A 16,081-nucleotide genomic window follows, 5' to 3' on the forward strand; every position below is an offset into this window, starting at 1 on the left:
ACCCTTTGCCAATATATTTACTAAATCTCCTTTTCTCCATCTTTACCATACACTAAATTCCCATATATATACTGAATCTATTTCTCTGTTTATTCATGAGTCAGTAGCAATTTGTAATTCCTACAGCATCACAGTATGTTATATTTGACTGGATTAGACTCCATCACTTTTCTTTTTCAAGACTTGTAGTTTTCCATATGGAAATTAGCTCTATTTGGTCTCCCCAAAAATCTTATTGATATTTTATATTTGAATGTTGTCAAAACTATAGATTAATTTAGGGAAGAACTGACATCTTTATTTATATTGAAAATTCCTCTCTAAGAATGGGATATATTTTTCTATTTAACAACATCTTCTTTTACTCCTCTTGATAGAATGGTAAAGTTTTCTTTATATAGATCTTTCACATTTCTTAGTAAGTTTACCCCTAGTTATTTTATCTTTTTTGATTTCACAGTAAGTGCATTATTTTCTCCCACCATATGTTCTAAATGGCTACTGTTTGCATATATAATTGTTATTGGTTCTGAATATTTTTTTTTTGTTTTTTTTTTTAGAGTGTTCAGTGCTGCTTTGTCACTCAAAGCAGTTGTGGTAGAGGGAGAGCATTTCCAGAGAGCTACAGATTGGCAGGAAGAGCATGCTTGTACATACAGACAGAGGCACAGACCCTTGGTCAGGTCAGATGACCTTCTCCATTTGTTTTTGTTTTTGTTTTTTTTTCCCCCGAAGCCCCAGTAGACAGTTGTATGTCATAGTTGCATATCCTTCTCGTTGCTGTATGTGGGACGCGGCCTCAGCATGGCCAGAGAAGCGGTGTGTCTGTGTGCGCCCGGGATCTGAACCTGGGCCGCCAGTAGCGGAGTGCGTGCACTTAACCACTAAGCCACGGGCCCGGCCCTGGTTCTGAATGTTAATTTTGCTTCCAGCTACCTTATTGAATTTTCTTATTATTAATAATAATTTCCCCCAGTTGATTTTCTTGGAATTTCCTTGTATACAAGCATTTCATTTGCAAATAACAAGCATTCTCCTTCCTCCTTTCAAACCTTTCACATCTTTTGTATTGTCTAACATCCAAAATGTTAAATACTAGTGGTAAGGGTGGACATAACAAAACTGTTTCCAGAGTTGTTCCATTAAATATAGATGTAAACAAGAATATAAAATTAATTCATTCATGCCAAACGTACTCTTTAAAAAGAATTTTTAAAAAGTTGAAATGTTTCTTAAAGCATTTCAATATCAATTAGTTGGCTTGGGGCTCTAAAATTTATAATCCAAATGAAATAGTTACAATTTAAAAGACTGTTCTTACCTTCAAAGTTAACAAGGACTGGAACAAATAATTAAAACAAAGGTTGAAAATTAAGAGTCACTTACCTTCCCACTTTTTGGCTGCCAAGCAAGTCTGCACATTGATTTTGCATTTATCACATCATTGCATTTTTGTAGCAGTGGCCAACTAATAGCACATGTCTGATTTTAAAAAATAAGAAAATTTATTTCCCTTTATGAAAATTCTTCCCAAAAATATGTAGGACTGAATACATCTAATAGGTGGTTTCTTCAAACTGATATGTAGCTCAGAAAAAAACAACTTAATTCACTTTAATCTAATTATAATATTTGATTTACCTAAATTACTCTAAGTTCTTCAGAAGTAAAAAGAGCACAAGTCTTAAATAATTAGACTATTTCCCATGTAGAATAAGCAAACAATATGCTCAGTGAATGAATGTCCATACACACATACAAAAAACAATATATTAAAACCTTAAAGTGTCTACGAAAATAAACTTCAGAAATCTATTAAAAAATGTTAAGGTGTGAAAGTCAATCCTTCTAAATAGTTCAAGAACGAGGGGAAGGAACTGTGGCTACTGAGGCATACCTGGGGGGAATATTTCTCTCATTAGCCACATCATCTCTAGAAATGCCAAGGCCTCTCTGATCACCTCAGAAAGAATTAATTGTTCCCTCTGCCAATCCAGAGACCACTTTCTTCATATCTCCTTTAAAACTTTTATCAGGCTAGGTTTGAATAAGTTGCTCATGCGAATTTCCCAATCAAGTGTGGCCCATGCCTTATTTTATTTTTGCATCCCCAACATCTGGGGCCCAACACATGGTAGTTAGTTTGTAAAATATATAATGACTGCATTTCACCTGTTGATTTATAAAACCTAAAAATGAAATATAAATCTATAACCTCCCCTGTGATTGAGTACAAAAGCAATTAGTCTTCAACATATTTACTTTTGCGTTAGATTATTACGGAATTTGATCACAAAACATGCATTTAACGCTACCCAAAAGAAACAAACTATAAAGAAAAAGAATTATTAATTTGGCCAAATAATACAATATGTAATGGAAATGGGCAGAAAGTTTTAAATTCAAATTGATGAGCTTACCTGATCTGAAATTTGCCACACTCTAACAGATCCATCACAACTAGCTGATGCCTACAGGAATAAAACAATAGATTTCTCTACAGTTACAGCCATAATACCGTATGGAAACTGGTTCAATTGATAAATCAGAGCCTTTTATCAACTGTGTGAAATTTTTTGCTAATTCTCTTACAATTTTAAACATATTCAAGAAAAATGCAAAGAGAGAGGGAAAAATTGATTACCAGAAAGATGTCCTTAGGATCAAAGGAAAGACTTAAAACAGGCGCATCATGTCCTCGAAATGTTTTCTGTTGGCTGCAATCCATCACATCCACAACTTTGACTAGAAAATCACTATGAACAGTAAGAGTAACGTACATGAATGAATAAATGCCAGTGCAAATGCCCCTCCTAAAAGCTATGACCCAAATATTTCAAATTCACTAGAATAAATGCCTTTTTTTATAGCAATCAGTGAAATTTGGCACCCAAATTAATGACCTTTAAGTTTTGCTCTATAAAAATGCTAAAAACACAAGCCAAGATTTCCCATTATGTTAAAATACAAATACCTCCTGAGTGGCTTCCTTAGTTACATCTTAAGATTCTATTATTTGCTAATGTAATTAGTCACAACCATTTTTAAAAGTACTATGTCTTTTACTCCACCTCAGCAACTCACCAATTACATTTTTTTCCTATGACAAAAAAACTTCAAGAGAAACAGCAAAAATCCTGATTGTACAGGCAAGATTCTGCCTAAAATAATTTCTTAAATTTTGTATCAAACTATCATCTTTCTCCAATCTTTTTCAGCACTTACTGAATAGGCTGTTTGCAAAGCAATATATCTCAAATCACAAGGAAGCACAAGTTTGTCCTTTACTAGATAAGAGACTTGAATATAAAAATTAAGTGACAAAAAAAAAAAAAGGCAGAATCTTGAAAATGTTACCGTGAAACCAATGAATGAGGCCATTCTGTTCTAACATTATCTCCTCTTCTGATATCTAACAGCCTTACCTAGATCCAGCAGCGATTTTTGCACCATCTCCATTAAAGACCACATGGTTTGCATTCGTGGTGAAGCGTGTCAATATACCATCTGGAACTCCTTCAGGAAATGTGTGGACTTGAATAGTATTGTTAGATACTGCAGTGACCAATTTTCCATTCTAAAAGAAAAATAAACGTAAGAAACATTGGCAAAACAAATGCAAATCAATTGGGAGTCTCTCCACAGTTAAAAATCCTTAAAAAAAAAAAACAACCTTATAAATATAGTTCATGCCAAGAGAGAAATTATCAATGTACAACTTTCCTGAAACATAGAACAGTACGAAAAATTTATTTGCTATCTTTAGAAAACTTACTTCCCCCTCCATCAGCCAAACTTTTAGCCTCTGGTTTTTCTTTTACATCTGGTGAGAAAAATATTTAAATAGTATTTTTATGGATTCCCAAGTGTCACAAAAAAGGAGACTCAAGAGAGCTTTTCAGAGAAATTAGCTAGTCTCCGGGAAGAAACTGCACATCAGAAGGCATGGCCACAAGGGCCACACTGTAGTTTCCACAATAAAATTATTATACGTCTTTTGGAGTAGGGTAAAGTGTAAAAGATCCTTTTTAAAAACACTAAATAAATAGAAAGTTTTAGGCTCTGAAAATGATCAGCAGATACCATTGCTATACAGAGCTTTTAGCTAAGAATCATAAAAGGTCAAAGATTTGCCCCAGCGCTTTAATTTTATTACTTTTCCAGGAGGGATTAAGTCCTAACAGACTAAATCAAAGTCTACCAACCTCATACAAGCTCTGATAAATCATATGGTCCATTTATTAATTTAGATTAAATGATAACTGCCAAGAAAAACAAACTACTCAAGTCTGTTAATGAATATACTCTACCCTATAGCAATAGGTCTCAGCCACAGGTCTCTTGCACATTTAGGACCCTCAGCCTATCTATAGCACCTGCTCCCCCTCTAGTGGAAAAAGCACTTGGTGATAACAATAACATGTTACCATATAGCAAAATTTGGGAGGATGTATACATCTGTTCAAATAACAGTAAAGATGATTCATATTTGAACTGTAATATATACTTATCTTCAAGTTCGATTACTGGAAAACTGGTGAAAAATACTGTTTATGCCTACATTGTAACTACAGTAAGTAAGTAACTAAACAATCCACAATAAACTAGATTTATAAAGTTGAAGCTAAGAATAATTTAAATGTGAAAACAAGAAGAGAATCAACAAAAAGCTATAACCAACTTAAAACAACACTGATGATGCTAAGTGTTCTTTGGCAAAACTGCACAAACACCAACTATTCATGTGGGTACATGTACAGGAATCTGGCAACACGACTGTGCTGTTCTTGCAGAGGTTTCTTAGTAGAATACTGACTAAGCATCCTAGGTTAGCGCTAATAAAGAATTTTGGTAATTCTTCAATAACACATTAACTAGCCCTCCATTCATGTGTAAATATTAAAGTATATAACTGTACTCACTCACCAGGGAGACCTGAATAAAGTACCTGCTTTGAAGTCATTTTCCAACAAATCTATGGAAAACCCAATCACTATCAGTACTTTGTCAACTAATAAAATTAAAAAAAAAAAAGAACCTGCCCAAAGGATCAGGGCTCTGGTCAGGATTTAGTCAGACCACTCTCCTCCCTGGTGGGTTGTGAGGAAGGGAACCCAGCACAGGATGATGGAGCTCTAGCCCATTGTACTCCTTACTGATTATGTCATTTGATCCTCCTCTGAGCTTTGGTTTTCCCAAGAATAAAGTGGAGATCATTCCACATACCTCTGCATATTTTTGTTAAAAGGCCTTGACAATGTAAAATACTATGCAAACATTAACTATGATTATCCACAAATATGTTGATTCATCCTAGTTTCACTATTTTGGAGGTTGATATTTTCTCCACTTTGTTCTCAAATAAAACATCTAACTGTACTTTCCTGTACCACTGAATCCAAAAATGGAAAGTATGTGTTTATAGGCAATTATGTTTTAAATGAAATATACTGTAAAACTGTCAACTTTGCACTGCTATTTGGTAATGTCATTTCATTGAAGTACCATGAACTCCATTCCTAAAGCCAAAGAAAACATTTTAGCACTGACTATGGGACTAGTAGTAGGTTGAATAGTGGCCTCCAAAAGACATGTCTAAGGCCTAAGCCCAAGTACCTGTGAACGTGACTTTATTTGGAAATAGGGTCTTTGCAGATATAAGTTAAGGATTTAAATCCAATGACTGGTGTCCTTGTAAGAAAAAGGAGAGGGAGATTTGAGACACAAAAGACACAGAGAAGAAGGTGATGCGAAGATAGAGGCAGAGACTGGAAACTGATGTTTCTCCAAGCCAAGGAACAACCAGGATTACTGGCAACCACCAGAAGCATTCTCCCTCAGAGCCTCTAGAAGGAGCCAACCCTGCCAACACCTTGATTTCAGACTTTTTGCCTTCTGAAGTGTAAGACAGTAATTTTGTGTTGCTCCAAGCCACCAAGTTGGTGATACTTTGTTACAGTAGCCCTAGGAAACTACTACAAGACCACTTTTACTTTTTACTTCTTTATAGACTTTTTTACATACAAAAGCAGTACATACTTATTGTAGAAGAAAAAATAACAATACAAAAGTGTCCGGAGCAGAGAGTGAGTTTCCCTACTCTTACAAAGTAATTTCCATTAACATTTTGGAGTTATGTCTTTTTAACCTTCTTTTATATACATGCAAATTGCAAATATATATGTATATATATCCTTTATTTTAACAAACATAAGACTACACTTTACAGACTGCTCTGCAATTCACTCTTTCATTTTTCAACTTATTGTAAACATTTTTTTGGATGAAGATATATAGCACTCCCCCATTTTTCAGTGGCTACATAGTATTACATTACATGGCTCTACTAAAATTTATAAAATGAATTCTCTATTAAGGGACATCTCAATTGCTTCTAACTTTTGGTATTAATAACAATGTTTTTATTAATATCCTTGTCCACATAAACTTGAAAGTGTATAAGTACTTCCTTAGAGTAAACAGCCAGAAATGACTGTGTGCATTCTAATGTTGATATGTCATATCAATTGACTCTAAAAAAAAAGTTCCTCAGTTATACTTCTAGCAAATGTGTATGATAATACTGTGAAATAATAGAAAATATCAATTGGTCTCTGTCTCCAGTTCCAGGCACAGGGCTCCTGAGACCCTTGTCATTTCCTAAGTGAGAAGAGCACTAGGAGCATCTTTTGTTCTAATATTTGGTCTTTGACTCTGGTTCCTGACACAGAGCTCCCAAATTCCTTGGAATTTCCTGGGTGACAGCAGTGTCTTTTGTTCTAATGAGGCACACTCTTCTTAGGCTCCTGGATAGCTTCAGGATGGGGGCTAGTCACCAGAAAGATCAAGCCATGGTTAAAGCTTGCAACATTCAGCCCCACACCCCCATCCTCCAGGAAGGGGAGAGGGGCTGGAAATGGAGTTAACAATCGATCATGCCCATGTGATGAAGCCTCCATAAAAATCCCAATAGTATGGGGTTTGAGGAGCTTCCAGGTTGAACACATTCATGTACCAGGAGGGTGGCACATCCCAGCTCCACAGAGGCAGAAGCTCCTGCACTTAGGACTCTCCCAGATCTCATCATATGTATCTCTTCATCTGGCTGTTCATCTGTATCCATAAACTGGTAAACATAAGTAAGTGTTTCCTGAGTTCTGTGATCTGTTCTAGCAAATGACAGAATCCAAGGAAGGGGTCATGGGAACCTCCAATTTGTAGCCAAGTTGGGCAGAAGTTGTGGGTAACCTGGGGGCCTACTACTTGTGAGTGGTATCTGAAGTGGGAGATAGTCTCATAGGACTGAGCCATTAACCTGTAGGGTCTGCGCTAACTCTGGTTAGTGTCAGAATTGAACAGCATTGTAGGACACCCAGCTGGTGTTGTAGGGAATTGCTTGATGGGAAAAATCGGGAAAAAAATCAACACGGCTGGTGTCAGAAGTGTTGTGAGCACGGTAGTAGTTAGAGTAAAGGAAAAACATAGGAGGAGAGTGTTTTTCCTTTACAAATACTTATTTCTCCAAGCCCTCAATATTACTGGGATTAGCAACATTTTTCATCCTTGCCAATCTTATAGGAAAAAAAATCCAATTGTTTAATTTGCACTTCTTTGCTTATTAGCGATATTTAGCTTGTATTTAATGTATGTTGGTCATTTATATTTTTTCTTCTTGGAATGTATTTCCCATTATATATGACCATTTAAAAAAGAATGTGTCTAAAGACCATCTCATCTACCTTAATGAGTCTGAGTTTGAAAAAAGTATGAATTCTGCAGAAAGATTTTTTTCTCTCCAAATATAACACACTCAACTTAAAATTTATCACAAACAGGGGCCGGTCCAGTGGCATAGTGGTTAAGTTTGCACTCTCTACTTCGGCAGCCTGGGTACGCAGGTTCGGATCCCAGGCGCAGACCTACACTGCTCATCAAGCCATGCTGTGGAGGCATCCCAGATACAAAGTAGAGGAAGATGGGCACAGATGTTAGCTCAGGGTCACTCTTCCTCAAGCAAAAAGAGGAAGACTGGCCACAGGTGTTAGTTCAGGGCCAATCTTCCTCACCAAAAAAGAAGAATTAAACAAAATTTATCACAAATAAGAAGCTGAGTGGCTTTTAGACCCTTAGTTTGCAAAGTCCTTCTGAAAACATGTCTTCATTCTCCAAGTAACCTACATCTCATACCCATACTAACCTCACATAAAACATTAGAAACATGAAATATATATGTATCTTGAAAAAGTTAACAAAACCTTTCTCTTTTCTATAACGATTCCTCAAGTTATCTGAATTAGTAAGCTAAAAACCTGAAACGCCACTGAGTTTTCTTCAAAGGAAAAAAAAGGAACATTTAAACCTCCTTCTTTAAAGGAAAAGTACAATTTCTTACATATATTTTAATTAGCTCATCATTAATCACCTTTTATAAACCATTCAGATTTTGCCTGTAAAAATTTTGGGCAAGTTATGGTATTATTATACATTTTATTTCATAAGAGAAACAAAAAGGTACATCTATATTCAAAACTTGTATAAAAATATTTTTCATCTAAGCATAACAATCACATAACAGTACCATTTCACATCAGCTGCTATAATTGTTTTTAATACCTTCAAAGCACATGAATATGCCTTTTCTCCAACATTAATGGACTTAGGATCATCATCATCCAAGTCTTCCCAAATCCTCACATCACCATCACTTCCACAAGTCACAATACAACTGTGAAAGAAACACATTAATTAAAAAGTCACCCAGTTTCAGCCTATTAATTTTTCTGGAATGCCACTTTATCTTTTTTCAATAAAATCAAGATATTAGCCAATGTTTTCTCATTTTACATACATAAACCTCAATAACAAGGACCGCTAATCTCCTATCCTGTAAAATAAAACATGAGTTTAATGTTCTCTACAGTTCCTCCCCGGCATAAAATTTTTTATTTATTTGTAATAACGTAAGAAAGATGAGTACGTAATCTCTGTAACAGCAGGGACCAGGTCTACCTTGCTCACCATTGTGTCTCTAGCCAAAGTAGTTTCTGACATATAGAAGCCTTGACAAATGTTTGTTGAATGAATAAATGGATGGATGCAAGAGCTCAATTATCCAAAGCTTATTATTTAGACGGCTATCTGCATCTCTCAAATCTTGTTTTAAACCTCTTCTCTTCTGGGTGCTTTTATTTTCATTCAGTATGTTTCCTATCTAGACACATACAAAAGCAAATAAAATACAAAAATAACATGGTAAACGACAAAGAGAAGCCATATAAAGAACTATGGATGTTCAGAAGAAAAAGACTAATTACCACTTGGAAAACCAGAAGAGTGGTATTTATGCCGGAAAGTCAAAGGACAAGGAGGACCGGATATGCTGAGATTAGTGAAGAGGGCAGTCTCAAACAGACGAAACCACATGAACCAAAATATGAAGTCAGTAAAGCATGAGAGAGTTTACCTGGAGCAGAGAGTCCACGAAATAGAGAAAGAAAATGTAGATTGAGGTCATCCTAAATACCTAAATCTCCTTAACACCAGAGTAAGGAGCTTGGACCCCCTTCTATAGAAAATAAATAGAAGGACCATAAGTCTCAGTTTGCCCAGGACATTCCTGATCCAGCTGGTTTGGCATTTGTCCTCGATTTCTCACTTTAAAACAAATTAGTATTGGGGCCGGCCCGGTGGCTTAGTGGTTAAGTGCACGTGCTCCGATGCTAGCGGACTGGGTTCGGATCCCAGGTGTGCACCGACGCACCGCTTCTCCGGCCATGCTGGGGCCAAGTCCCACATGCAGCGACTGGAGGGATGTGCAACTATGACATACAACTATCTACTGGGGCTTTGGGGGGATAAATAAATAAATAAAGTTTAAAAAAAAAAAAAACAAATTAGTATTAGTTGCATCAAAATTGGTAGGGCAGTTTTGACAGACCTCTTTGCACCGCCAGCTTCTGCCACCATCTTGTTTAGTAGTGTAATACGTGCAATGAATAGAGTTCTCACTTTTAACACATAGGTAAAGCTGGAAGACAACCAGTGATAACCCATCTTCCCCTTTCCAATCCTTTCTTGACGCAGCATAACTAACACCTCCTTTCAAAGACAACAGGTGTTAACTGATAAACACCAAAGTGAAGTCAGACATGAGCCCCTAGGGAGAGCAATTTCTTTCCGTCTCCAGTGGTGATGGCAGAAGTATTTCATCTTGCTGTGCCTACTGACTCTTTGGTGTATTAGCCAGGTGCACTGAGGGAGATGTAGAAAGTTGCAGGTGCCAGTTGGTGGTGCCAGTGGGAAATTATAGTGAAACACAGTGGAATTAATGAGATATATATGCAAGAAATAGAGTTAAGCTGTCCCCTGAAGAGCTTTTAGAGTAGTCTGAACATTCTTCCTACAGTGTTTTTGTCATTTACTGTAGGAATAAACTACATATTAATTTTATTATTGGCTATGCTTTTTAAATTTTGCAAAAAAATACACACCCTTTCAGTAGCAATGAGCTGGAAAAAAACACATCAAGTACACGTTTAACAAAAAACTACTAAATTCCTGCTTCTCAAGAAGTTTGATAATGAAAATGTAACTTGAACAAAATGTTAGTTGATATTTACAATGAGGGCTGTAGTGATAACACCAATCACAGGAAAGTCAGAAGACAGAACTCCTGAAGAAGCATCATCTACTTCATAAGTTAGTGGTTATCTTGAGACTGCCTGAAGAGCATGCTTCTGCAGCTGCAGAAAGGGAGTCTGCATCTTGTCAAACCTGCCTTTTCAAAGAATTCAGCGCTGTCCAATATAACTTTCTGAGATGATGGAAATGATCTACACCTGGCTACCAAGCAATTAAAATGTGGCTAGTGTGACTGAGGAACTGAATTTTTAATTCAGTTAATTTTAATGAATTTACAGCTAAATAGCTACACATGGCTAGCGGCTAGTGTATTGGACAGTGCAGCATTAAAACAAGTGACAGTTGTTCTAAATTAATTTTCTTTTTCATTCTAAATTTTCTAGTGCAAGTATGAAAAGTGAAGTGATAGCTGTTAATACGTTGTCTCCATTAGTAAAAGAACTTTTCAAACAGTTAAATGATACCGGTTTCATATCAATGTCATCAGAGGTTTTAAATAGAAAATCAGTCAGATTAATTCCAATAATGGTTTGGTGGATGATTTAATGGTTTAGTTTTCCCTTCAGTTCATGGAAACAAAGCAAAGCTTCTGGAAGATCATTCTGTGGAAAGTGAAACAGCTGACATTATTGGGAATTCTATCTAACTTCATTTGAAAAGTTCAATGCTAAAGATAAAATTCTTAATTTTTACAGTAATAATACACATTTTGGTAGAACACAGCACTGTAGTAAAAACAATGTTCTTACTAAATTAAGAAATCTATGAAACACAAAAATACTTGGAATTAGAATTAGAATTCATATTGTGCCCAAATGAACTGTGATAAGTTCCAATAAGTACCAACCAAAACAGAAGCCACAGTTGTCAGATTTTAGGTAATTTTACTTATACTCAAAATAATTGAATAACCAAGTTTTTGTAATAAACTGATGTTAAATACACAAAAATACTTCAAAATCGCATGAGATGCTTTCTCTGCTGCTTATCATCAATTAGATTTTTTAAATATTTGAGACTTTGAAGAGCGACTTTATAAAATCTAAGTGTCCTATAATGATGGTGTTATTATTACTGAAAACAAGTTCTCTAAATCTTAGTTGCATTTTGTTCAAAATCAGAAATCTATAATCAAAGCATTCAACTTAAGCCTTTGATGCTTTTAGTAAAATACAATTAATGAAAACAAAGCTTTTTATACACAGGAAGACATGGAAATTTATCCCTACAAAAGCAAAGAAGAATTGAACTGTACATTAAAAACTGAAACGGTGAAATGATTTAATTTTGAAATTCTGTAATCGCCCTTGGAATATCTTGACTTGTAGGAAGAACCTTTTGATGGAATTCTTATTTTTAATTGTATCAATTTATGTTCTGTGCCAAAATGAAATGAAATTGAGTAGGCTTAAAATTTGTAAAACATTCAAAGGAATCATAGAGACAACTTACTTGATGAATTTTGTCTTTAAAAATATTGAAGACTAGGGCCAACCCCGTGGCTTAGCGGTTAAGTGCGCGCGCTCTGCTGCTGGCGGCCCGGGTTCGGATCCCGGGCGCCCACCGACACACCGCTTCTCCGGCCATGCTGAGGCCGAGTCCCATATACAGCAACTAGAAGGATGTGGAACTATGACATACAACTATCTACTGGGGCTTTGGGGGGGAAAATAAATAAATAAAGTTTAAAAAAAAATATTGAAGACTTTATTACTGAAAAAGGGTACTCTGAATGCAGGTAAAAAGACAGAACCTGTAAAAATACTAAAAATGAAATATTTACCCATTTCAATCAAAACAAATTTTTAAAAATTGAGACGCTTCCATTTAGTAGAATTTGCTCTGAGCTTACCAGGTACGTGAGAACCAAAACAGAGTATTTTCTTACTGAAAAATATTATGGTCTAAAGAAAAGAATTATCTGAAGGTCTCACTTCAAATTTATTAACAATAAAATGCAACTCTGAACAAGACTGCAGCCAATTTTATAGGAAAAATAAAGACTATATCAAAAAAAAATATTTTTTCAGAAAAATATCAGCAATACCAGTTTAGAGACAGGCTAAAAAACTGATTAAAGTACATGAATACCAAGAATGACTATTCTACTTATGTTAATGTTTAGGTTGTATGTTTAACGTTTAGATAATCAATGTAAAGAAAGTTTTTTTAATGTTTTAATGTCACAAATATGTTTTTTAGGAAAAAGTGTTTTGAAATAGTTTTTGACTAGAAATGTTATAGATCTACCAAAACAGAATTTGCCAATCAATAAATTCAAAAAATTGTAATTTTAACTCCTTTGAAATCCTCTCCCATTCTCAAAGGTGTCCTGGTTTAGATGATAAATTAAAAAATCCACTGTAAATTTCTGAGCATAAGGACTCATTCTATTCTGCCTTTATCCTCTTCATGACATAACTACAAGAAGCCAATGATTACCAAGCCATTTCTCACCATCTGGATTCTCCATCCTCACAGAGCAATATTCTTTTCCTAATCTGACCACCCCTCCCTAACCCTCCCACTGGGCCTCATGAGATTCATGGTCTGGCACCAGCAAAATCTGTACATTCTCAGCTTTTTTTCTGAACATTCATCTGGAGACTGCTTCCTTGTTAGCCCTCTTAAGTGGTGACTGATTTCATTTCTACATCCCTCTGGGGCCTGGAGGTGGGCCCTCCTTGCACTTCATTACCACTTCCATTTTATTGCCTCAACCAACTCTCTCTTAAAAAAAAAAAAGGATGAAACTGCTATTGGAACACCTACAGATTCCTAAAAAGAAATCCCCCACGTTTCCTAAGGATTTTTAGCACAAGACTCATTGTTATTCTCTACAACACTATTCTTTTATCATAATTCTTAGTATATTCAATATTGATGCAGATGAAACTTTCTGAAACTCTCTTTTCCTCTACCCCATCTCAGATTCCCATGGCCATAGCCTAGATTTTGTCTTTACCAATACTGCAGTTGCTTCATAATCTCAACTTCAATCATCCTTATCACTTACATTTTCATTTTATACTCTTTTTTTTTGGTGAGGAAGAGTGGCCTTGAGCTAACATCGGTTGTCAATCTTCCTCTATTTTGTATACAGGACGCCACCACAGCATGGCTTGACGAGTGGTGTGTAGGTCCACGCCCGGGATGCGAACCCGTGAGGCAAAGTGTGAGAACTTAACCACTACGCCACTGGCCCTTCCTCCCTACGTGATTTCACCCAAGTTCACAGCATTAAATATCATCTCTATATTGACAACTCCCACATTTAGATTTCCAGCCAGGACCTCAAGCCTAAATTCCAGGAGGCATCAGCTAAAGATGTAGATTTCTACCTCTAGCTCACATTTCTTCTCTGAGCTTTAGACACATTTATCCAACCCAGTCTACATCTTTAGTTGGATGTCTCAAAGAAATCCTACACTAACCATGTCCAAATGCAAACTCATAATCTCCACCCTCTCTTATATCTCTGAAATATGCTCCTCTCCAAGTGTTTCAGATATCTGTGAATGGCACCATCATTTCCCCAAATGTAACATCCAGAAACGCAGATGTTATCCCAGACACCTCCCTTTCTTTCATCCTTAATGTCTGATCCATCCTACTGATTTTACCTTTTAAAATATTTCCTGAATGTATCCTCTTTTCTCCACACCCCTGTCTACTCTAGTCCAAGCTTCTATCACAGTCAACCAGACTAATGCAGATACCTCCTAATAGTCTCTCTGCATCCACTCCTGCTGCTTTTCAATTCATCCTCCACGCATCTTCTCAAAAATGAGAGTCTGCTTACATCTCTGTTTCAAATATTTAATACCTTCCTACTGCTTCTAGAATAAAAACAAGATTCCTTAATAAAGCCCAGAGGGCATTGGATAGGATGCCCATTGCCTACCTTCATAGATTTGTCTCTCGTCAATCTCTGCATCACGCTGCATTTTAGCATCACGAGCTTTCAATTTCAGTCTTTTGAGCATACCATGGTCCCTACTCCCACTGGAACTTTGCACATAGTGTTCCCTCTGCCTGCAATGCCACCACCCCACTCCACTGCCACCACCATCCATCTCTTTATACTTCTTAATGCCTACTCAATCTTCAGATCTCATCTCAAGAAACACTTCCTCAGAGATGCCTTCTCTGCCTCCTCAAACTAGATCCAATTCCCCTCATATATGCTTATCACTGCATATATCACTTCATATTTCTAAGTGTAATTCTAAATGTACATTTATTTTTGTGATTAATTTGTGCTCAACGTCAATCTAAAAAGACCTTAACGTCAACGAGGGAAATGATTGTGCTTTGTTTGCACTGCTGTACCTCTAGCCCCCAGCAGAGTAGACACACAAATATTTTTTCAATGAATGAATCAACGTAGGAATAATAGTGGAAGCCACACAATTGGACAGTACTGCATAGGAATGGGATTTAGAAAGTTAAAAGGGACCAGAGTAACCCTGGGAAAATATCACCATTTAGGAATCAAGCAGAGATAATAAGTTAGAAAAAAAGTCATCAGAAAGTTAAAAACAATAACGAAAAAGGAAATAGCATCACAAAAGCCAAAGGAGAATAAAATACCAAAAAGACAGAACAGCCGCTAAACATGACAAGCAGGCAGCTGGTGATCCCACAGAACAATAACGCAACACGCAGAGCGGCAGTGAACAAAGGGAAAACGTGGGGAAAGCTCACGAATTCCAACTCCTCTGGAAGTAAGATTTTAACTTTTTTAATATACTAAAACTACCAAGACGGTCTGAATCCAACAATAACTCTAAGGAAAATATACGTGCCATTTTATATTTCAGCCTTCTTTCTCTCTATCTGGATGCGTCATTTTAGGCCGACTGCTTACCTGATGTATAACAATAAATGTTCTAATATTAACACCTGAAACGTTCTTTCTGTTTCTCAAAGTATCTTACCTCCCAGAATCATCGAAACAGACATCTGTGTGGCCCTCTGTATGTCCATATCTCATCGGCTTCTGCGTGGCAGGCATCTTTTCCTTCACTGAAATGGTTTATAAAAGCCAGTATTATTTGAAAGGAGAGGAAAGCCGGGGCTGAAGCGGAAAAAGGAAGGTTCTTTTCTCCCGGGCACGCTCTCGGCAGCCCCGTTCTACCCGAGTGGCACCAACAGGATACAGCCGAGGCTCTGTCAGACAAAAAGCCGGGGCGAGGACACGCTTCTCCTCGATGGGCGGCACGGACCCGGGCTCACCGACGCGACCGAGCCTCCGCGACCGAGAAAAGGCGAGGAGCGAGCGCCCGCGCAGGACGGCTTCCCGCGCTCGGGCGTGTTGGCCACAGTGCGCCTGCGCCGGCCCACCCACGCCAGCGCAGGTCTCGACCGAGGTCGCGGGGTGGTGGCGTCAGCTGCGCGCCGGCTGCCAGGAAAAACGCTGGTGGCTGGGGGAGTGAGG

General features: G+C 37.0%; 1 protein-coding gene across 1 annotated transcript in view; it reads right to left on the reverse strand.

Moving 5' to 3' along the window:
* The window catches only part of WDHD1 (WD repeat and HMG-box DNA binding protein 1), a 64,137-nt gene extending 48,196 nt beyond the window's left edge, over positions 1-15,941 (reverse strand). Inside the window, exons 1-6 of the mRNA XM_058566954.1 lie at positions 15,582-15,941; positions 8,614-8,725; positions 3,426-3,577; positions 2,645-2,756; positions 2,421-2,471; positions 1,387-1,482 (exon numbers count right to left, since the gene is read on the reverse strand). Of these exons, the coding sequence (XP_058422937.1) occupies positions 1,387-1,482; positions 2,421-2,471; positions 2,645-2,756; positions 3,426-3,577; positions 8,614-8,725; positions 15,582-15,658 (600 nt within the window). The 5' untranslated portion in view covers positions 15,659-15,941. The remainder of the gene's footprint in view (positions 1-1,386; positions 1,483-2,420; positions 2,472-2,644; positions 2,757-3,425; positions 3,578-8,613; positions 8,726-15,581) is intronic.
* Positions 15,942-16,081: the final 140 nt, after the last annotated feature.

The sequence above is a fragment of the Diceros bicornis genome, chromosome 24 (genome assembly GCF_020826845.1).
Source record: "Diceros bicornis minor isolate mBicDic1 chromosome 24, mDicBic1.mat.cur, whole genome shotgun sequence".
NCBI lineage: Eukaryota > Metazoa > Chordata > Mammalia > Perissodactyla > Rhinocerotidae > Diceros > Diceros bicornis.